Genomic DNA, 22,746 nt, shown 5'->3' with positions numbered 1-22,746 from the left:
CCCTTTCCTGGCCTCATGCCCACACCTGCTGCCTGTGCCCCCCTTCCCTGAGTTGGTTCCGGGAACCTTGTCTCTGGGTCTGTTTCCGGGACAGTGTCAAGGCCTCCCTAAGTCTACTTCCTGCTGCCTTGGGGCTGGGACACATTCCTGTCTGGTATCCTTGCCATACTCCTGCTCAAACTGTCTCCGTGGCCCCCGTCCCATCCATGGTGTCCTTGGCCAGCACTGCTCACCCATGGCCCTTCTCTCCCTATGACTCACCCCTTTGAAGAGGCGTCCTTATCGGCTGGGCTCCACTGACCCGTGCCCCCAGCGGCTCACCTAGCACCCCAGCCTGATGGGTGTGAGTGGTATCAGGTTTCCCAGCCCCACAGTGGCCCCGAAGACTGCAAAGTGGCCTCCGTTTCTCTGCTGCGCCCTTCCCACCCACCCCCGCACAGTCCAGACCTTCACAAATGCTGGTAGAAAAGATAAATATTATTATTTACAGCAGCCATGCCCTCACAGCTGACACCCTTATCTCCCAAAGCCCTGCTCTAGTGGCCCGGTACCTCTAGACATGGGAGGGTCCAGTGGGGGCTGGCTGGTTGTCCCTAGAGTCACTTGTCCTGCTCCAGGATGCTCAGGCAGAGAGAGGCCAAGTGCCCTGCCCCTTCTATCTTTGCTTAGCTAATCACGATGCCCCAGAGGACATCCGGGGGCCACAAACTCCCTGTGACCAGCAGAGAGGCTGTCCCCAGGGCCAGACCACTGAAGCCAGTGGCAGGGTGGCCCTGAGTAGCCTCTGTCCCCTGATGAGGAGACTGGCTTTGGCTGGGGCACACCCTGGCTCTTGCTCACCAGCCACGCGGTCACCCTCCCCCCCCCCCCCCGTCTTTCCACAGAGGGGGAGACACCAGGGACAGGAGGTGCAGAAATCAGGGTGCAAATATTATGTGTGGCCAAGGAGGGGGAGCCTGAGTGGCCTGAGGGGCAGTAAAGTTCCAACGGTGCAAGGCAGCAAGGCAGGGCGTTTCTGCCGGAAGTGCCACAGGGCCAGATGAAGTTTCGGTGGCTGGGGAGGATTCTAGTGGCGCGGCCGTTTGCCTGATGATGTCACCTGATCTATAATGACATTGCCAGGGCTTCTGCCTTGGTTCCCATCGGTATTGGAAGGCATTGCCAACACCCGGAGGCGCCATCATGGTGGTTGGGATGCTGTTACAAGAGTTTCCCATGATGCCCCTGGCAGCAAGCCCAGGTCTCCAGTGGGCTGACATCTTGTGCCGTGGGAGAAGACACCTTTTGGAGGGACCCGTGTGCTGCTTTGGATTTCCACCTGGCCACTTCTACTCCATTCTGATGTCGCCTCCAGGGGGCCTGGGGCAAGGGGGAGCCAGGAGCCGTGGGACCGGCCCAGTCTTTATAGGCTATTTCCCATCATCCCCTGGCCCAGACTGGGTCTGCTCTCATAGGCTGAACTCCCGCTCAGCTGGGGGTTCAGCGAGGGGGGACCCCCCCAGGATGTCTGTGCCAGATGCTTCTGGGGGCGCAGGGTGTGGGAAGGCGCTGATCCCCTCCACAGACAGGGCGGCTGGCTGAGCCTGGAGACCGTCTTCCCCTCCCTGGCCCTTGAGCTCAGACGGCCGTGGACGGCTTGATACTGTGGAAGCTGACACGGGTCGGGGAGGTGGGGATGGACATGGCGCGGGCCACGCGGGCGCGGATCGAGTGCTTGTCCTGCCATCGGTGCCACCTCTTCCGGACGGCAGAGCGGACCTGTGGGCACGGAGCGGAGCATGATGTCCGAGCCCGGGTCTTAGGTCCCACCCCTCCCTTTGGGCTGCCACGAGCAGCTGTACGTGTGATGGGTCCACAGGTGCTCGGGACGCAGGTGTGAAATGCACGGGCCACCCGGGAGGTGGTGACATTCATTCACATCGCCAATGTTGTTTATTTGCAGATTTGTTAGAGGAGGGGTGCCCTTTGCTCATCCGCACGAAGGCGTCATACGGCCTTTGCCGTGAAGAGTTCCTACCTTCAGCATGCATGCACGCCCTGCCCAAGAGCTCAGCCCTTCCTGGTTTCAACAAGCCTTTTCATAGACTCATTGATGAGGCTGAAGCCTTGGCTGTGCCAAATGCCTATGGGGGCAAAGGAGTGGGCTTGTCACTCCAGGAGCAGAGTGGGCAGGTGGCGGGGACCCTCCTGCGGCTCCCTGCAGCATCCCCATTAGGGACCCAGGGGCGGGGAAGAGATGGCTGGCACGTGGAGGGCAGGAGGGGGCTGCAGACAATCTCGGGTCCCAACAGGCCCCCCTCCGTCCTGAGCTCTGGGACCCCGGCGTCCTTACCTCACTGTTGAGGAAACAGTAGAATACAGACACGAAGAACCCCTGGGGTGGACAGAGAAGGTGGGTCAAGGGCCTGCGGCAGGTGTGGCCCCACCCAACCTCCAGGCCACCACCCCCTTCCTCTCCAGAGCCTCCTGCCCCTCCAGAGCCCTGCCTGGAAGAATCCCCACCGCAGGAGGTCGGGGGACAGCCAGAGCCAGAGCGAGGGGCGGGCGGTGGTACCTGGAAGGATTCTAGGAAGGAGTTGAAGTAGATGAAGACGACCCGGGAGACCTCGTCCTCCCCGGGGTTCACAAAGAACAGCATGTACGTGATGCCCAGGAGGGGAAGCAGCACCAGAGTGGCCTTCACAGCCTTCCTGAGGTGAGGCGGGGTGGGGAGGCCCAGAGTCACAGCCCATCCCGGGACGGGTGGTGAAGAGGGCTGGGCCTGGGGGCAGGGTGCCGGGTTCCCAGGAATGTCTGAGACGGGGAGCCGGGGTTTCGGGAGGGACTGTCAGACCTGTCGGGGGGAGACCCTGGGTCAGAGGCTGGGCTCTCTGAAGCCCCCAGGATTGGGGGAGGGAGGCGGGCCGGGTTACCTGTACTGAATGGTCTCAGATGTGGTGGACGCCCGGAGTTTGGTCATGAGAATGCGGACGATGTTGAAAAGGAAGATAAAATTGATCTGTAATTTGAGCACACGGTGGGATGGTGTGGGCGTGTGTGTGTGTGTGTGTGTGTGTGTGCAAAATGTTGGGGGGAGGGCGGGTGGACGGGGCAGGGCCTCGGCCGTCTCAAGTCTGCTCTTGGTGCCCCTGCTTCTCTCCCTCCACCTTCGTTCATGCTTACACATTCTTGGCTCCGTGCCCCCGCCTCTAGGCACGGGGACCCTGTCAGTCCACAGGAGGCACCCTTCTCTCCTGCCCCCCCCACCCAGGTTCTTACCAGCAGGACCAAGATCATGGGGCCCTGGTAGATGTAGTCAGTGTATACCCCAGGCCTTTTGCCAAACCAGCACCTAGAAAGCCACAGAGAGAAGGTAAGGGGGGAGGCCCTCTGGGTCCGGTTCGGTGGCATGGGGAGGGGCGGTGCTTGGCCAGGGCAGGACTGGGGCCAGAAGCCAGGATCTGGGTGCCTCGATTCCAACCCTGGCAGAAGGTCAAGATTCCACCACAGTGCCTCAGTTATTCCATCTGCAGAATGGACACCACGCTATTATGAGATGTAAAGCTGGATACACGCAATGTGGCAGGGAGGGCAATTGTGGACCAGAGCACAGAGCGGCACAGGCAAGGGCTCAGCACACCACTGCTCCCCTCTGTCCCCACTGTGGCTCTGGCACAAGCCCACTGACTAGTGGTTCTCTGCCCCTGTCACACAGTGGTTCCCCAACAGCCAATGACCTCTGAATCTGTTTAATTGCAGCCTCAAGGCAGAGATTCCACAGGCTCCACCTGCTGGAGAGGCAGAACCGCTTTTCATCTTCTTGAATGTCCCTCCAGAAATCTCTTGGGGGGTGGGGGATGGGGCACATGGGAAGTCCCATGTCCTTGTGCAGAGACAACGGCCCCCAGGGTATATAGACCCACGGTGCCTGGATCTCATGATGCTTCCATAAACCAGACGCTGAGATTTTTATGTGAAACCTCTTGACCTTTTAAAGGTTTGAAACAAACTCAAGGTTTCGAAAGACACCAGGGAGACCAAATGCAAGCCGTCTGGGGCCAGGTCTAGACCTTAACCCCAGGGTCTACAAATTCTTTCCGGCGTCTCACACCTGCATCCCTTCTGCTGCAGTGTCAGCACCTTACCACTAGATGGCGCTCCAGAACCACTCAGACCGACTTTCTTAAGCCAGGCGTCCTTTTTCCCCCAAGACGCAGACTCACACTGGGTCTTCCTGTCCTCGCCTGTAATCACTTGCCCACCTGCAGGCACAAGCACCATCGCCCAGGGTTTACGATGCTCCTGCGCCGGACCCCAACATCCGGAGCGTTACTGCCAGGCCCCCCCCAGCGGTGTCTGCAGCTGGCCGCTCTCCCAGCCCAGGCCCCCACCCTGCCCGCTGTGCCAACGAAGGGAGAGCCCGCCGGGCGGAGTCCGGAAGGATCAGCCTGGTAAATATGAGTATCATTTTCCAGGCTCCTTGTCCAGCCCAGTGAGGTTGTGGGCGGCCCCCTCCCCTCTAGGAGGGCGGAGGGGGGACTTGTCATTGTGATGGAGATCAGCTGGAACCCCACTCAGACAATGGGCCCCTGAGAACGCTTTGGCATGGAAGGTGCTGGCACCTCCCAGGCTGTCTATAACCATATTTTCTGCCTCTCTCTCTCAGTGATTCTCAATCTTAGCCCCTAAAATTCCCGGTGCTCACACTCCAGACCACCACCAGATGTAAGCGTCCCACCCTTGGGAGGTCAAGCCTGGGCGTTCGGACTTTTTAAAGCTTCCTGGATGATTCCAACATGAGCCAAGGCTGAGAATCACTGCAGCAGAAGTCTAATTTTCAGGGGCAACTGGGAACACCCGAGACCAAAGTCATCTCAGGACGTCAGAGCTGGAGGCTGGAAGGACCCTATGAGATCATCAAGATTAATTTCTACAAAACCCGTGGAATCTTTTGTAAAACAAGTCTTAATATTTTTAGTGCCAGACATTATTCTAAATGCTTCCATATACAGGAACTCGTGTCATCCCCACAAAAACCCTTTGCGGGAGGCACTGTCGTTAGGATGCCCATTTTACAAATGGGGAAACTGAGGCACGCTGGAATAACTAGCCCAAGGCCATATAACTACTTAATGACGGGTCCATGATTCAGAACCTGGGCAATCTGACTCCAGAGACTTCCAGGGACACTTATGCCGTTCTATATGGCGTGAAATCGCAAGACGGATACAGGAGCCTGAATCTACCCATCCAGCCTCACCTAGAGCACAGCACTGCTAGGGATCCTCGGACTGAGTCCAGCCCCCAGCACTCTCTCTGTATGGACGAATAATGACCCTGACTGGGCAGGTGATGTGGCCGAAGGTCCTCGGGGAATGTCAGGCAGAGCGGGGCCAGGAGACTGGACCTCGGGGCTCAGGGGGCCCTGAGGGCAGCGAAGGGCAGGAGGTGACTCACTTCTCATTGTCGTAGTACAGCTTCCCAATGGCCCAGGCCACGATGATGGGGAAAGGCACACCTGGGGAGAGACCGGCTGTCACAGAGCCCATCGGTGGGGTCTGGAGGACGCGGGGCTGGAGGACCCCAGGGCAGCCCAGGGTCTAGAAGTGGGCAGGGGTTCCCCGGGGTCGAGCTCATACTCACTTGCCCAGCATGCCTCCTTCAGGGCGTTCCTGCTGCCCCCCATCCCCAAATGGTGCTCACCCCACCGCCCTGACCTGGCTCCAGTCTCCCAGCTCCCCCCTGCCCCAGCCAGCTGGCCAGATCTGGGTGAGGAGCGGGGAGCCCAGCTGGGGCGGGGGGCCTGTGCGCTCACCCCAGCCGATGCAGATGAACATCCACTTGCGCAGCCGGTCGGTGGAGTAGGTGAGCACGATGGCCGTGTGCAGGTAGCAGCCCTCCCCGAACATCCAGAAGAAGTTGGTCACGTGGAAGTAGTTGTAGGCGGCTGTCACCAACCTGCACCAGCCCTGCCGCCCCACCCCCACCCAGAGATGACACTGAGATGGGGGACAGGGGTGTGGCAGCGGTGGCACCCCACCCTGGGCTTGGCGCCTCCTATTGACCAAATTCAACCCCCCCCCCTCACCACCCCTGACCAGGGAACCGCTCCTGTTTTACTGGGCCCCTTTCCCACCAGTGCAGTCCCACCCAGACCCTTCCCCTGACCGTGGGCCTGCCCCCCCAGGACACACCACATTGCTCTGGTGGACTTCGGGGCTCATGGTGAGCTGGACCACAAACCACGTGGCATTGCGCAGGATGAAGGCCGAGACGAGGTTCCAATGGATGATGTTTCGCAGGCACCGGATGCTCCTGGGGGGCAGCGGGGGGGGGGGGTGTGACAGGAACCAGGGGAGGAAAGGAGAGATGAGGGACAGGCCACCAGCGTCACTCCAGCCCAGGCGTATGGACGGGGAAAGTGAGGGCAGGGCTGACCGGCTGTGTCATACCAGGAGGTGGCGGCAGGGGCCCTCCGGATGCCCCCAGGGCCCTTCCGACCTGAGACCCACCCAGACTTAAGCTTGGTGGCGGAGCTGGCCGCACTGCCAGTGCTCCAGGGACCCGGGGCTGCTGAAGGGGGTGCCTCCCATGGGCCCCTCCCCTCCCCGCAGCTCCCGGGTCAGAAAACACGAAACATAAGAGGTTTCCAGTGGCATGACTCCTTCTGAACCCTCTGAGCTCAGCTCCTGCTCCTGCCCCCATTCCTGGCACAGACCTGCCTGGCATCACCACCTGCGTCCTTGGCAGTAGTTCTGGACCCAGGCAAGTCCAAGCTCAAAGGCCTCCACCTTCCTGGCCTCCCAAATGGGTGCATCTTGGCAAGGGTGTGGGTGGCCTAAGGTGAGCCCCGTAGCAGTTACTGGGCTGGGGGGGTGGGCAGAAATGACCCTGCCAGAGGCTCCAAGAGACCTGGGGCTCCTGTATCTGTCACCACCTCCCACCGAGGCGAGGGGGCAGGGCGCCCAGTGCTCCCTGCCCAGTGCCGGCCCTCCGGCATCTTACTTCTGTACCCTGCTCAGGGCCTGGGGCCAGCACTGAGTCTTTCTCACCTGAGCCGCAGAAAGAGGACAAAGGCCACCAGGAGGGCCACCAGAGAGACGCAGTGGCCCAGGTAGTTGATGATGACAGCGACATGGTAGTGTACCTTGCTTTTCTTCTGAGGTAGGAGAGAGGGACAGACGTGAGGCTCCCACATAGCTGCACCCCTGCACCCACTGGACACGTGAGGATAGCCCCCTTAGGTGGCCGAGACGAGGTTGATAATGATAATAGTTATTCCCCTTCCTGAGCCCTGACTGTGGTCAAGCATGGCCCTGGAGCAGGGCCGTCCAGTTTGAGACCTTGTCTATCTGTCCCTGAATCCCATGCTCTGCCCACTGCTCCGTGCTATTAGACAGATCCCAGCTAACTCGGGTCTCCACATCACACAGGGTTCCCTGCTCCATGTAAATGAAGACGTGTGCACAGCCCTCACGGTTCCATTCTGTCCGATCCCCAGGTGACCCTCCTGGGCACGGACACCAACCCGCTAGGACTTTTTTCCTCATCCATTTCTTTTTTAAAAAAAGTTTATTAAGTTTATTTATTAGAGAGAGAGAGAGAGAGAGAGCGCACAAGCAGGGGAGGGGCAGAGAGGAGAGACAGAATCTCAAACAGGCCCTGCACCATCAGCACAGAGATCCACGTGGGGCTTGAACTCATGAACTGTGAGATCAAGAGACAGACACTTTCACTGGCTGAGCCACCCAGGTGCCCCTCCTCCACTTCTAAGTTGAGCCATCATCTCTTTGATTACCCAGAATCCCTCCTCGCGGAGGGAACCTGCCCCTAGTGGCCACGGAAGGAAGGGCAGTTGCATCCACAGAATCATTACAGACCATAAGAACTCTCTAGGCTCCATAACGCACTTTCCAGGTCCTACCCCTGGTCCAGGGGGGTCTGCTGGGAATGAATGGGACCCCTTCCCGGGATTATAATGAAGCCCCCCCTAACCCCCCGCCTCAGTGTTACCACTTCATTCACTGCATAAAATAAAGGAAGCTGAGAAGTGCTGTGGTCTCTTCTTTCCGGAGTAAGTAAGCTCCCTGAGGCATGAAGCCTTTCCACGTCCAGAGTGTTTTCGTATCTCTTGTCTCCTCAACCCGTTAAGGCCACCATGTAGAGGAGCTGGAAGGGAGTCTATACCTTATTTTGCAGAAAAACAGGCCTAGAAGTATGTTGACTCATTCAAGGTCCCTCAGCCTCAAACCATCTCTTAACCAGCACGTGCAGACTGGCAAGGTGCTGAGACTGCCGATGTGGCCCCCACCCCATAATGGGGGACTGGTGGTCTCCATTGCCCAGCTCTAAGGAGATTCTGCCCCCCAAGAGCAAAGCCCCTCTTCACCCTTTCCTGGGTCCCGAGAGGGGCACATGGTAGAGCTCCATAACTGCGTGAAGGAAGGACAAATTTTGTTGAAAAGCAACCGGCTTTGCAAAGGGCGGGGTGTGAGGGGGTCCCTGTTAGCACCTCCCTCCCCTCCCCTTCTTGGGTCCTGGGGTGGGGCCAGGCCATGAGTAAGTTCACAAAGGTCACGTTCGACCTTTTAGAGCCACTGAAGAGCTCCTGGCTCTCCACAGACCTTCCTGTCGGAATTCCAGAATCCATGGGCATCAGAGCTGGTCCTAAGGGATCGAGTCCAGCCCTACTCACTTTCCAGATGAGGAAACTGAGGCCCAAACTCACTCACCCAAGAACAAAGGATGTACCTCTGCAGCCAGCCACCTAGCAGGCACCCGAGAAGAGGTTGAGCCCTCCCTCCCCTGCTCTTTCCAGAGCCCACCACACCCCTCCTGAAGGCACGTCCTCACTGAAAACCTCTGAGGTCCGGAAGGCCCAGGAAGCTCTGTTCTAAGGGGCTGGTTTGGAACATGGCAGGAAACCGCATTAGCGGCTCAAGCTCAGAAGGGTTGAGACCCACTGAGGTATAAATGGGGACAGACAACAGAGAGGCAGGGGCAGACAGAGAAGCGGGAGAGAGGGCGGGGGGAGAAGGGGAGCGGAGGGTATCTATTGGCACTGTGGAGATGGGAAGGGTCTCTGAGAGTCTGGCATACAGCCAAACCCAGAGACTCCAGAAGATATGCACACATGCAGCCTGTCTGGAGCTTGTACTTAATTTCCTTTCATTAAATTTCCCACAAATCAGGGGCGCCTGGGTGGCTCAGTGGGTTGAGCGTCCGACTTCGGCTCAGGTCACGATCTCGCGGTCCGTGAGTTCGAGCCCCGCGTCGGGCTGTGTGCTGACAGCTCGGAGCCTGGAGCCTGTTTCGGATTCTGTGTCTCCCTCTCTCTCTGACCCTCCCCCACTCATGCTCTGTCTCTCTCTGTCTCAAAAATAAATAAACGTTCGGGGCGCCTGGGTGGCGCAGTCGGTTAAGCGTCCGACATCAGCCAGGTCACGATCTCGCGGTCCGGGAGTTCGAGCCCCGCGTCGGGCTCTGGGCTGACTGCTCAGAGCCTGGAGCCTGTTTCCGATTCTGTGTCTCCCTCTCTCTCTGCCCCTCCCCCGTTCATGCTCTGTCTCTCTCTGTCCCAAAAATAAATAAATGTTGAAAAAAAAATTTTAAAAAAAAAAATAAATAAATAAATAAACGTTAAAAAAATTTAAAAAAAAATTTCCCACAAATCTGTGCGGCGAAGCCCCTGGGTGATAACAGTACCTGTGGAGCTAGAACGGCGTGATGCCCCAGCTTTGCTCACTTGCCCAGGTGGGCAGCATGAACAGGACATGCAGGGAACCCCTTCACTGCCACCTGCCATCAGCCACACCCACCCCTGGACCCCCACAGCAGGTTGACCCTGGGTCGTTTGGTTGGAGGAGGGATGAGTGGGATTTATTAAGCACCAACTGTGTGCTGGGCACTGTGCCAGGTGCTTTACAGATGTCACTGCTTTCCTTTCTCACAGTGGCCCTCTGAGGCTGTCCTTCTGTCTCTGTTTCTCCAGCTGAAGAGGCTGCGTGATCAGCCCAAGCTGCCTGGCCAGCAATGGGAAGCCAGGTCGTCTTAGAGACCTCTCCTCCCCTCTACCCCATGGTGCATTTCCGGGAGACAAGCAGGGACTGAAAACAGACGCGCAGGACCCTCGGAGGGGCTAATGAGAGGTTTACTCCCCCGAGGATGAAAACTGGGCCAAACCATTCATGGGGGCCGCCTCTGGGTGACTCCTCGGGCTACAAGGCCCTGTGCTGCCTCCTGCCACACCAGCCTGATGCAGCCTGAGAAAGGGCAGCCTGTGAGGTGACAGGGCAGAGAGCCCAAGGAGACTGCCTGAGACACGGCAGGGCCACCCCAAGAGATGGCCAGCATTACCAGGAGACCTACCAGCCGCTCAAGAGACAGCTGGACACCCTTCGACATGGTCAGGAATACTGAGACGTGGTCAATGACACCCACAGAGAACGGCCAGCAATATCCTGAGATGTCTAGTGATACTTCAAGGGACCCCAATGACACCTGGGAGACAGCCACCATTAACTGCAGAAGCGGCCAGGATACCTGAAGGACAACGGACACAGCCAGTCCCTGGGCACCTGACCAGCACCCTGTCCCTGTTCCGTTTGGAGACCTAGGGCCGGCTGGTGCCCTGAGGAAGGTGGCACAGTGTGGTCCTAGGGCAGCGGCCCCTCCACCGCACCCTCAGTGACCAGAATCCAGTAAGTAACGAGCGCCCGGCCGACTTCCACCAGACTCTGCAAGACACACCTTGTCCCCAACGGTGGCAGCGTCAGACCTGTCCCGATGCCTGTTCAGGATGACTCAGTGCATCCTCCCTGCCGGGTCCCCGCTGCTCTTGTCCAGTATCCCAGCCCTGGTGTCTCTCCCGCCCCTGGGCCGTCCTGCTCTGTGGCTCCTCCTCACCAGCAGGTTTCCAAGCTACTCCCTCACCCCACCGGTGGGCACTCCAGCCCCTTATTCCTCCAAGTGGGGTCCCCAGACCAGCGACACCAGCATCACCCAGGAGCTTGCAGGAATCTGAAGACACAGAATCTTAAGCCCTGTCGGACGTCTGAATCCTCGTTTTAGCAAGAAGCCCCAGTGATTCTTAAGCGTTTCGGAAGTTCTGATCCAACTAGCATCGCTGTGAGCAGTGAGCCCCAGCCCACAAGCCTACACCCCAGAATCCCTTTCATGTCACCTCACGATGTGCCCCAAGGACCAGGCTCCCCAGCTCAGTAGAGTGTGGGGGAGGGGAGCAGATTGTGTACAAGTGTCTTGGGAGGGGGGGATGAGTCTGGGCAGTGTGTGGGGGGGGAGGATGTCACTGCAGTGAAGGGAGACAGTGTCCGGGGGCTGCTGGTGTGGAAAGCGGGGGCCAGTGCAGGGTGGCACTGGTGGGGGGTGGTCAGTGCCATTGCCCCAGGTTGGGCCACGGAATAGTTGGGAGCTCGTCCCCTGGTGGTGGTGGCTGTAGGCCGTCTCCTCCCTGGCCTGCCCTCTGGGAGCCCTCACAAGCCCCACTTCACAGACAGACCTTCTGCAAATCCATTATCTGCAATCCCCTAGGGTGTTGGTGCTTAATTAGGGCTTAGCCCCAGGCCCAGAGTGAGAAGCCTGCTGCTCCATTAATTGGAGACTTTTCTCTTCCTCTTCTCCATAGCTTGGGAGTGGATGGGGGGGGGGGGTGCGTCTTGAGAGCGGGGAGGGGTCTGGCGAGGCGAGAGGCTGGCAGAAGGGAATGGCATTTTCAGTAATTAAATTAATTGATTACCCAGAATGCCAGGCAACCCGGCCAGCAGGAGCTGCCGGGGAAAGCAGGGGGGAGTGGAGGTTGGGGGTGGGGGGGTTGTTCCCAACAAGTCGGTAACCAGAGGTAGGGGTGGCTGTGTTACCGGTCTCCTTACCAATGACCCCCACCTCCCTCACCCCAGGTGAGAGGAGAGGCAGAGGGGTGGCAGGTGGATGGAGCGCCCTCCAAAGACCAAGATGCAGGCAGACATCTGCCAGGGGGCAGACGCTTTATTACCCCCGTCCCTTTCACAGACCAGGAAGCTGGGACTTGGTGAGGCTCAGTCTCCTGCCTGGGGTCACATAGCATGTGTGCTGGAATCAGAATCCAAACCATCCACCTCCAAAGCCCGTGCTGTCCCCGTTACACTGCCAAAGAGGGGACTGATGAGAAGCTGGTGTTTCCCCAGTCCTCCTTCTGCCCCGGACCCCACTGGTGGAGAGGGGGAGACAGACCCCTGTCATGGCAGATGGGGTGGGAGCCACTGGGTAGCCAACTAGAAGGACCGGGCTTAAATTCGAGCAGGAGGGATTTGGGTGGACCATGAACTTCTCCTGACGTTTGGGGGGCTCCAATGCAGGGGGGAGGCTGGGAGCCGCTGTGCTGTCCAGCTTTGCCCAGGTTCAAGAAGGTGACAGACGCCTGCCCCTCAGGGGTGGGGGAGGGCTATTTGTTTTAGGCCAGGAGGCTGGCCACCCGACCTACAGTTGGAGACACATCATCCGCCTCAGGCTTTGCAGACCCGCAGGTCAAGGTGGGGTGCAACAGGGGGCTGAAGATGCTTTGCCTTCGCTGCCTCCCCCACAGCATCCCCCTGTGGGCGTGAGCTGGGCTCTAAGAGGTGTGCTGACCCGGCTTTCTGCCCATGAGCCCCGCCTCCTTTCCTTCCACTTCCTCTACTGGGCACCAGGTAAGGAGCTCCCCACGAGGCTGAGTGGCCTTCTCCCCCACCCCACAAGCCCAAGTCTTCTGGCCCAACTGTTTCCTGACCCCACTTCCCTCCCCCAGGCTGGAAGTGGATGTGCAGCTCAAGTGGGCGGTGTGGAGAACGGAGGAAAAGCTGTCCCAGTGCATGCAGACGGAAGGAAGGGAGGAACAAGGACCCAACTCATCTGTGCCAGAGCCGGTGGCTGCCCTCTTGGCTCCCCTCCCCTGGAGATGGCCACTCAACGGGTCGGGTGCCCGTGCAGCAGACCCAGATCTGAGCTGGGGCCTGACCCACCCTCTACACGGGAAAACTCACCTCCCCACTGAGGATCTCCTGGCATTCCGAGTAGTTCACACGGGCGGCCCAGCTGCCATTGGCCAGGCACTCCCGGTAGCCGTTGTCTGGAAAAAGGAGAGAGAGTCAGAGTGATGCGTGGGCTCCTCTCCCAAAGAGCAACCCAGGCATCTGTCTGTCTATTGGGCTGTCCATCTATCCATCCATCTGGGCCAACACAAGGGCCTGCTTGCTGGGGGCTCTGGGGTTGAAGTTGAGGAGAGAAGCCACCTGCCTTTCTGCCCACCGGCCCCATGGGGGCTCAGTGAAGGCCCCAGTGCCCGCCCGTGGGACCAAGCCTCTGCCCACCCAGGTTGCCATGATCATGTTCACGGGACTGGCCCCCGGGCAGGCTTGACCAGCTTACTGTGGCTGTCCCCTTGCAAGGCCTTATATGGCAACAGATTATGTGGTAGGTGCCCTTCTGAGAAACGTTTCACATGGGGTGGGGCTCGCAGAGCAGGTGTTGGGGAAGGTCCTCGTGGTGACGTTGCTCTACAGCAGGATTTATGCTGGAGGGTCATGTGGTGGGCTCCTCCAAGGTGAAGGCCTCTTAGGACAGAAAGTGACAGGTGGCAGGAGTGTGCTGGGGGATGTCACAGGTGGTGGCCCTCACAGGATCCACTACAACCAGCTCCCAGCCTGGCACGTAGCACTTGGAGGAAAAGGCAGGAGGGCAGCCCCGGGAGGTGTGGGGGTCTGTGCAGCCACCACACTGGACTGTGGCCCGGAACCTGTCACCTTCTAAAGAGATGGGGAGCAGCCTTGTGATCTGAGCTGAAGCCTGACAGCAGCGGGACAAGAGTGAGATGATGGGGTGGGCGGTGGGGGGTGGTGGGGGGTGGAGATGTGCCTGCCTCCCGGAAAGAGGGCGCCATGGTCTGGCCTTCAGGACCACAAGGCTGAGGTCTCTCTAAAGTGCTCCCCCTGGGCTCTGCATGCCAGTGGAGAAATGAAGCTAAATGCATTTTTCAAGCTCTGCCCAGCTTCCCTATCCAGCTGAGCTGAGCCCTTGGGCAGAGTTGGCGAAGGAGCTGCTGATTCTCTCCTAATTGCTAAATGAGGGGTAAGCAACCAGAGGGCTGAGGGCGCAGCGACTAGGATTTCAGGAAGGTCTGGAAGGAGGCGGGGAACCAGGGGGAATCCAGTGTGTCTGCCACGGACCGGATGTGCCTGGGACCACAGGCTGCTCTGGGGTGTCTGCAAAGGAAGGGACTTTGGGCAGAGATCGGGTTGGCAGAGGCATGCGGGTGGGGGAGGGGAGACAGGGATGGGGTCTTGCTTTAAGCAAGAGCATGGCTCTTAACCCAGGCTGCCTCGGTTCAAATCCTGGCACCACTCCTTCCTAACTGCGTGACCTTGGGCAAGCCACACAACCTCTCAGCTTCCTTATCTGCAAGAGAGGAACAAACTTCACAAGGGCGCCTGCCTCGATGGTTGAGCGAGCATTTTTAGGTAACATGTGCCGAGTGCTTGGGGTCTACCCGGCTCGTAGTGTGAGCTATTATTTTCATTATTATTGTCTCGGAACTATTGCTCGTATAACCTTCTGTGAGATTCAGGACATGTCACTGATCCCTATCAGAGTGGGTACTGGCTGGGGTTACAGGAGATGCCTCCTTGACTCAAGCTCCTCCTTGGCACCCCGCGTGTCGGCGGGGGGGAGGGGGGCAGCCTGGAGCCCTCTCAGGACAGGTTATCCGGAGGGAGCAGGCTTTGGCGGGAAGGGAGGAGCTGATCCTGAAAAGAAACACGCAGCGAGTCGTTGCCAGGGAGGAGGCGACCTCCTTGTCTTTAATTGCTGAGCTGAGCAGTCCTCCCGGAGAGTCTTGGGAAAATGGATTATTTTTGGAAAAGCTTCCCATCCCTTTGAAATGAAGGGCATTTTGGAAAAGGTTTGGAAGTCCTGGCAGCGCCTCATCAGCAAGTGAATTAATTAGGGCCTAACGATTAGGTACAATTCTGGGTTCCCGGTCACTGCTGATTGCACAGGCGTATTCCTCATCTTTCTGGCGCTGGGGGAGTCTTCCGGCCCCGCCTCCATGTCCAGGGACCATCGCCCAGCTCCTCTCCTGGGATCAGAGAGGGAAGAGCAAGGGAGCAGAGAGAGCACCTCACTCAAACCTCCCTCCCATCCTGCAGGTGGAGAAACTGAGGCCCAGTTACAGGCGGAGCTGGGGCTAGAACCCAGGACTCCCGGCTTCCACTTGAGGCAGGGCTGGCTAATCAAGCAGCACGTGCCCAGGCACCAACGCCTTTATTGGGGTCACGCCAAGTCACCTTGGAGACAGGAGTGGACGGAGCTCATGGGGAGAGGCAGGACTGTAGCCACAGAGAGCCTGGCCGGACCCACTCAGGAGTGTGGACTTGACCATGGAGGCAATGGAGAGCCGCAAAAGGCTCGACTCCAAGCAAGGGTGTGACAGGGTTAGATGCTTGGACCGGGGCCGTGGCCCCGGCGATGGAGGGAAAGTCGTCTTGGACGTGAAAATCACTTTGGAGGTGAAGTTGAAGGATCTGGCAACTGTGGAGACACAGAAGGGCCTCTCTCTTCCTGGAAGCAGCCTCCCTGTCCCCACCACGCACCAGCCCCAGTGCCGCCTCCTTCCTGGGAGCTCCGGAAGGACTGGGCATTGTGGCATTGTGAGTGGAGCCGTGGCCCTGCCTGGCGCTTTGTGACCTCAGACGGCTGTCAGCCTCTGCCTCCGTTTCCTAATTGTAAAATGGGCCCTACTAAATTGGAGGCTCCGAGCCTCAAGGTCGAGCCCCGAGGTCTCTTCTTAGGTCCTTCTGCCCTTCCCCCTAGCCACACGTCTCCTCGCACCCACTCAGTCTTTCTACGCTCAGGGTCCGAGATGTGGTTGCAGACACGTGAAGCTGTGTGGACTGGCTCCCCGCCCTAACTGGAAGCCTCCCCAGGGACTTCCCACCCCTCCTTGGTTGCAGCCACCAACCCTAACCCCCTTATGTAGCTGGTAAAGGAGAGGAGGCAGAAGGAGGAATGTGGGAGTTCTGAGCTGAACGAAGTCTTAGAAGCCATGCTATCCAGCCTTCTCCATCGTCAGACCAGGGGCCAAGGGCCGTAAGAGGGGGAAAATGTGTTAAGGTCACATGGCAAGTCTCCGAGTGAACCGCCTGGTGTTTGTGGTCACCCTCGGTGCCCCCGTGGGCCTCTGAGCTCAGGCTCACCAGCCCCAAGAACCCACCCCTAGGGACCCCCACCCTCCCCTCAGATGGGACAGGGCCCCTGGCCCACAGCTGCTGTTCTCCTGATAAGCAGGAGCTGTGAGTCATTGGCAGGGGAGAGCAAATTAGTTCTGAGGGTGACAGGTAGGGTAGCAAGTTGCTGCAAAGCCTGGAGGTGGAGGCTCAGGGCCTCAGGGTAGCGAGGTGTTTACATGGGGATCGAGTATCCAACAGACCCTGGGCAGTTCTCCCCCCACTCCCAGCAGACCTGTGGGCTTGCATGCCAGGCCAAACGCCCTGCCTGTGGACCTAAAACTGAGCCCCCTGCAGGGGTTTGGTCTGCAGGGCCCTGGACAGACCTCCTAACCTCTCTGAGCTCAAAGTTGGGGCTATTCTGGAGATTCCTGCCCTACCTCATAGGGTTGTGGTAGGCTTATCCCAACTAACCCAGTTTGTCAACTGCAGAAGAAAGTGTCACACAGACGTGCAGGCCAGCTCCAGCTTCACCTCTTACCAGCTGGTGAACTTGGGGAAGTCCCCTAACCTCTCTGAGCCTTGGAGGCCTCGGTATATGATGAAAACTGTATAGTTATATATAGCATCTTCCAGGGATAGTATGGGAATTAGCGATAAAGAGCACAGAGCTGGCCTTTGGTAAATGGTGGTTGTATCCATGAGAGGTATTATGGTATTGCCATTATCGTTATTATCCCCCCCCCCCCAACAAGTCCCAAGCTCTTCCCATCCTGTCCCACCTCGGCAGATGGTCCGCCCTCCAGAGGCTTCCTTACTTGTGGTGTTGTAGCGGACACCGTAGAAATAGGCAGGGCAGGGTCGAACCACCAGCTGCCCCGCAGGGCTCCGGGGCCAGCAGGTGCCAATGAGGTCCACGGATGCATTGCATTGCAGTCCTGGGGGGCAGAGACAGCTGGTGAGGCAGAGCAAGATCCCTACTCCAGTGTCCTATCCACCTGCCCACACTCACCCATCAACTGGGAACAAGATGGGAGCAATGACCCCAGTGTAGAGATGAGGTCACCCTATGCAGGGGAGACATCAGGGAAAGCAATCTGAATTTGATGCTATGACACTAGGGAGCCAGTGTGGGTTCTAGAGTAGAGGAGGAACGGAGACAGTTGAAGGTGGTGTTAAAAGCTGAGGTCTTTGCTGGCATTTAGAAAAAATGCTGGAGATGCTTCAGCTCCTCTGCTCTGTAGCCTGAAGACACTTCTCTTGGCCCCTCATTTGGTATAGATTGGACCTCTGAGACTTCACAGTCTGGAACAGCCTGGAACCTTGATCTAGCCCCCTCACACATGTACGGAACCAAATCACATCTGGTCTGGCTCCGAAGTTGGCCCGGCTTCTCCCTGGCCTGATAACCACACTTACTGAATGCATAGTGTTTGTGCTCTAGACTGTGCGGGGCCCTAAGAGAGGACTGATCGAGAAGGGAACTATGGGGAGAAAACGGAAGGAGACACCACCTCCGGGAGTGGGAAGTAGCCTGGAACACTGGCTTTTGACTGGGCTCTGCCACTAATTTGCTGTGTGACCACAGGCCTGTCGCTTGCTCTCTCTAAGCCTTCGTGTCTTTCGAGTGAAATTAAGAAGTTGGATCTGATCAGAAATTCTTAATCTCAGTCTACTGGAAGCTTTAAAGGTTTGTAGAGACTCTGAAATTAAATGAAAAAAAAAAATTGGTGTATACATGCATCTTAATTGGGAAAGGGACCGTGGCCTTCACTAGATTCTCAAAGAGGTCTGTGACTCAAAAAAGCACGTCCAAACCCCCTTCCCAATATTTTCCCTTTGTTGAAGAGCTTTTTGGAGAGGAGCGTGCGAGTGTGTGTATGTATGTGTGTCTGTTGGGGCAGAGCTGGGCCACAGTAATGCTTCTGGAATGAGCAGGAAGGCTTTTGGTCTCTAGTGGGTGGAGGCTGGGCCGAGGGTGGTCCTCGCACCCCTCCTGACGCTGTCCCTTCCTTCTCTGCCTTTTGATGCCCTCTTCCACATAAGGTTGGCACACCGGTCCTGTTGAGAGCCAGTGTGCCCATCCTGATGGGAGGGGGTTAATAATTCTGGAGACTGGCACAAGAAGGCACAGGCAAACCAGGGAGAGCCGTGAACCAACGCAAGGGCAGCCTCTTCAGGGCCAGGCGTCGGCAGCTGCCAAGCTCTGGCTGGGCCCACCTGCCATCATCTCCTCCTCAGATTAGCCTGTAACTCAGTCTCTCAGGAAACAGCCTGGGTTAGGGTGGTGTCCTTTAGCACTCCTGAGCACCACTGCTGGTGTTTCTTGCTCATCGAAGCTATTCAGAGGCGTTCCTATGAATCAGGGCTTAGGGACAGAGGCCTTGAGGCCAAGTGGTTTAATTGAAAGAGGAAGAAGTCTGGATCGGGGCTGACTGGACACAAGGAGATGGCGGGCCAGGCCAAGCCTTGGTGTTGTGCCACAGTAGAGCCTCTGTGAGTGGTTGCTGGGGGGGGCGGGGAGGGGAGTGAGGAAAGCAGGTTGAGATTTTAATCTCTCCTGGGTCGTGCCTGTAGTGCTGAGCCCAGAGGAGGGGGAAGCTGGAGGCAAGTGGCCATGGGAAGGGAGGGATAATATCATGGGCCATGCTCTGCCTTTTCAAGGCCCGTCTTCGTCTATTTCATTGATCCTCATCCACCCTGCCGTGTCCTTAGTCCCTTTTTACAGATGAGGAAACTGAGGCACAGGGAAGCTAAGGGACTTGCTCGAAGTCATGAGTCAATGAGCGAAAGAACCAAGAAACGTAGCTGGGTGTTTTCGACGCCAACCCACGTATTCTTTCTACGCCACATTTTGTGTCAATAAGGGGAGGGGAGAAAGTCAAGGAGACAGCAGGGAAGGGAGCAACGTTCTTGAGGGCTGTGTTCGCCAGGCCCCTGCCAGGTACTTTGCATATACCCTCCGATTTAACGACACCATTGTACCTTCCTCGGACAGTTGTTCCTTTACTCACCCACTCATTCATTCGCAGTGTCTCCTGAGCTGGGCACGGGGGAGACTAAATGGAATGTCACGTGTGGCAGCATCTGGAACTCGTCTAATGTGCTCTCTCAGTGTAAGGTCTAGATCCTGCCCCCCTCCCTGTCCTTCTCTCTTCTGCCTTGGTCATTTCCCCGGAGCCCTTTTGGCAAAGAACAGAGGGCAGGCAGGACTGGACACCAGCCACAGCCGGGGCCAGACTAGAGCCAAGGCAGAAACTGGCTACTAGGCAGATGGCCCTTCTGACCTCGAGGACCAGGTACCAGCCAATGGCCAGAGCCCTGCCCTTTCCACAGCTGGTGGGGAGGTATGGGGTGGAAGTGGACACAGCAGACATTATTTGCCCCTAGTCTGGTATAGATTAGGAGTCGGTAGCACCTACTACAGGTCTCACACCGCCTGCTAACACGAGTGCTCATTCCGTTTCACAGGGAAGGAAACCGGGGCCCGAGCAGTCAAACTGTTTATGCAGAGTTCCACAAACACTGGGAAGCAGAAGAAGGGTTTGAACACTGGCTGTTGACACCTGCCCAGGGCTCTTCCCACTGCACCACAGAAGTCCCCGGTCTGGGTCACTGGCCCTCATAGCATTTGGTTGCACCATCTCTGGCCCCTGCTTGCTCAGTGCCTCTCTCCCACTCTCTCTCCCTGCCTGCCCCCTGCAGCTCACAGAAGGCGGGGGACATGACCTTTACATGAAGAGCCCAGAAAATCCTAGAGGGAATGAACGTCTGTGCGAATCAGGAAGAAAGGTAGGGAGAGGCTGCAAGAAGGAAGAGAAGCCACCCCCCCAGCCTACCAGCGGGGGCCCTGAACTGGGCCCAAGGGCGGTTTGGGGGCGTGGCCATACGGGGGCGGGGTCAGATGCACAAGGCCAATCAGGAGCGGCGGCGGGGCTCAGGCTGGGAGACCCCAGCAGGAGAATTAAGGGGATTGGCCTTGTGGTTGCTGGGGAGGGACGAAGGGATAGGCAGTAAAAGAGGAGGAAGAGGAGGCTGGAAGAGGAGAGGCGGGGACCCAGAGGTCGAGGGTAGGGAGGAGGCGCCGAATAGGGCCTCGGGCTCCGAACCTGGCACAGCAGACTTTCCGCCTTCCCGCAAAGTGCTCTACCTCCTTGGGGCCACAGCCCTTGGTGGCTCACGCAGGGATTCCAGCTCACCGCTCTGCGGACACGTGGTCCCTGAGGATCGGGCAGAGCCCGGGCCTCCAAGGAAGGGTGTGTAGGACTTGGCGGGCAGGGGAAGCAACATTTGTTGAACATTGCTGTATACCCTGCAGTGTGAAGGGTGCTTCGGAAAATTCACGCCGCTAATTCAATCCTTTTAACCACTTGAAGGGAAGGAAAGGGGGGGAGGAGGGGTGGGAGCAAGAGGGGACGGAGAGCGGGGAGAGAGGAAATAGGAGACAACGACACTGGGAGCAAAACAGGGAAAGGCAGACAGAAAGCCAGGAGGAAAAGGTACAGGGAGAAGTAATTCCAGAGGTGCTGGGCACGGGGAGGGAGTGGATCTCCTAGGAGAAGGAAGGAAGGGAAGTTTCTGTGTTTCTAGGCCCAAGTAGCATGGGGGCTACTTGGGCCTAGAGGTCAGGGCTGTTGGACTCTGATTCTTGAGCCAATGTCCCCTCCAGGTCCCACTGGCACAAACGCCCAATCCCTCCTGCTCTCCTGGCGGGTGTTTTCCCGCTTGGATATCATAGTTCTGGGGTGAGGAGCGGTTTGGACCGGAGTAACCCAGCCTTGCAAATAGCCAGGTGGATTCCCCAGCCTGGAGCAGGAAGCCTGAGCTATTATTTTAAGTCAACTCCTCCCCACACCGTCCTGTCCCAGGACGCCCCTCCTGGCCAATTAAGTTATAGATGGGGAGGAACGATGATTTTGCTCTTTATTCAACAAGTTTTTACCGACCATCTAAGAAGTCTTCTAGGAGCTGGGGACACAGTACCTGTTTTAGGGGCTGAGAATACAGTAGTGAATAAACTAAGTGCCCTGCTCTTAGTTGGGGGTGGGAGGTAGGGGGTGTGGCAAACAGACAGACAGACAGACATATCTGTGAAGCAGTGAGAAATGCTATGACGAAAAAGCAAGCAGGACAAGGAGATAAAGACGGCCAGGACAGCTATTTTAATTTGGTGCCAACATTTAGGCAGACAGACCTACAGGAAAAGAGAGAGGGAGCCATGTGCACATCTGGGGGAAGAGTGTTCTAGGAAGAAGTAACAGCAAACACAGAGGCCCTGAGGCTAGCGTGTACTTGGCATGTCTGGAGTGTTAACATTCCTATAACTTGGTGGTTCGCCCCTTCCTGAGGCAGCCAGATCCCTTCAGAGTTTTGTTCTGGAGGCAGGGGTGGAGCTAAGCGGGCTAAAGTAATGCACAAAACTTTCCTGCATCTTCCTCCACCCCCACACATGCATCCTCCGATGCTCACTGGAGCACTGCGGTCAGACTGTCCCAAATCCGTGCAAATGGAGGGAAGAGGGGAAAGGAACCACGTGGGGGGCTCCTCCCTGCCTCTGACAAAATCCCTGCTGAATCAGGGTCCTGGGGGGCCTGTTCTAACAACAGATGAGAACCCTTTGAAGGTGGCCTACTTAATGCTTGTGCACAATCGGGTGCGGGTTCCTCCCACCCGCCCCCCCCCCCCCCCCGTCCCGATTACATAATTCCTCTCCCAGCAGGCTCAGGGTCCAAAAGCGCTCAGCAGATCCTAGATACCTTCAGAAGGCAACCTGAATCTGGTTCCTGTCCCCAGTTATTTTGGGTCTTCCCATCAGCGGCTTCTGAATGAACCACAGTAGGTGGGCACTTAGCGACAGCCCCGCCGTTGTGAGGTCTAAGCTCAAGAGAGGGACTCGGCCAAGGCTCGCCAGAGTGGGAGCAGCCGGGCGGCCCACGGGAAGCCTCTGAAACACACATGCTCGTCCATTCAGAGGAAGGCGCGGTCGGGATGAATGTGCAGGGGTTTCGCCCGGGTCAGCCGGCACGGGGAAGGTGGCAGAGAGCAGGCAGAGAGTCCTGGTCTTGTTTCGGCCGCCTTGTGGTTGGGCCGCCTCGTTTTGGGCTGGACAGAACAGAAAGATACCTCCGCAGGGTATGCGATTCATCAGGACAAGTGGGCGGGAGCCTCCTGTCCCGTGGGTTTGCAGGCTCTCCATTTTGCATTCCCGGCTCCTAGTACAGTGCCAGGCGCATTGTAGGTCCTGAGGGAAATCGGGGGCTGTGTGTAAACCCACTATGGGTATGGGGAACTGCAGGGGTGACTCTGCACACTCAGATGACCGACCACCCCGGGCCCTGGGGACCGTGGTTCTTCGGGTAGCCACATACGTGGCAGCCCATTGGGTTCAAATCTTGGGGCTACGGCTGAGTAACTGTGTGTGCTTGGGCAAGTGACCTAACCTCTCTGAGCCTTAGGTTCCTCTTCCATAAAATGAGGATAAAATACTTCCTGACAATACTGTTGTGATGACTGAATGAGATTGAAGTACTCAGAATGGGGTCTGACACATGGTAGGCACTAAATAACCATAAGC

At 57.6% G+C, this 22,746-nt stretch overlaps 1 protein-coding gene across 1 annotated transcript in view; it reads right to left on the bottom strand.

The window, feature by feature from the left end:
- Positions 1-459: 459 nt before the first annotated feature.
- CRHR1 (corticotropin releasing hormone receptor 1) overlaps positions 460-22,746 on the bottom strand; it is a 45,977-nt gene continuing 23,690 nt past the window's right edge. The window contains exons 3-13 of the mRNA XM_043584861.1: positions 16,991-17,110; positions 12,996-13,081; positions 7,032-7,138; positions 6,174-6,294; positions 5,795-5,948; positions 5,437-5,497; positions 3,259-3,331; positions 2,913-2,998; positions 2,555-2,690; positions 2,333-2,374; positions 460-1,758 (exon numbers count right to left, since the gene is read on the bottom strand). Of these exons, the coding sequence (XP_043440796.1) occupies positions 1,618-1,758; positions 2,333-2,374; positions 2,555-2,690; positions 2,913-2,998; positions 3,259-3,331; positions 5,437-5,497; positions 5,795-5,948; positions 6,174-6,294; positions 7,032-7,138; positions 12,996-13,081; positions 16,991-17,110 (1,127 nt within the window). The 3' untranslated portion in view covers positions 460-1,617. The remainder of the gene's footprint in view (positions 1,759-2,332; positions 2,375-2,554; positions 2,691-2,912; positions 2,999-3,258; positions 3,332-5,436; positions 5,498-5,794; positions 5,949-6,173; positions 6,295-7,031; positions 7,139-12,995; positions 13,082-16,990; positions 17,111-22,746) is intronic.

The sequence above is a fragment of the Prionailurus bengalensis genome, chromosome E1 (genome assembly GCF_016509475.1).
Source record: "Prionailurus bengalensis isolate Pbe53 chromosome E1, Fcat_Pben_1.1_paternal_pri, whole genome shotgun sequence".
In the NCBI taxonomy this organism is placed as follows: Eukaryota; Metazoa; Chordata; class Mammalia; order Carnivora; family Felidae; genus Prionailurus; species Prionailurus bengalensis.
This window is presented reverse-complemented; position numbering and strand designations above follow the sequence as displayed.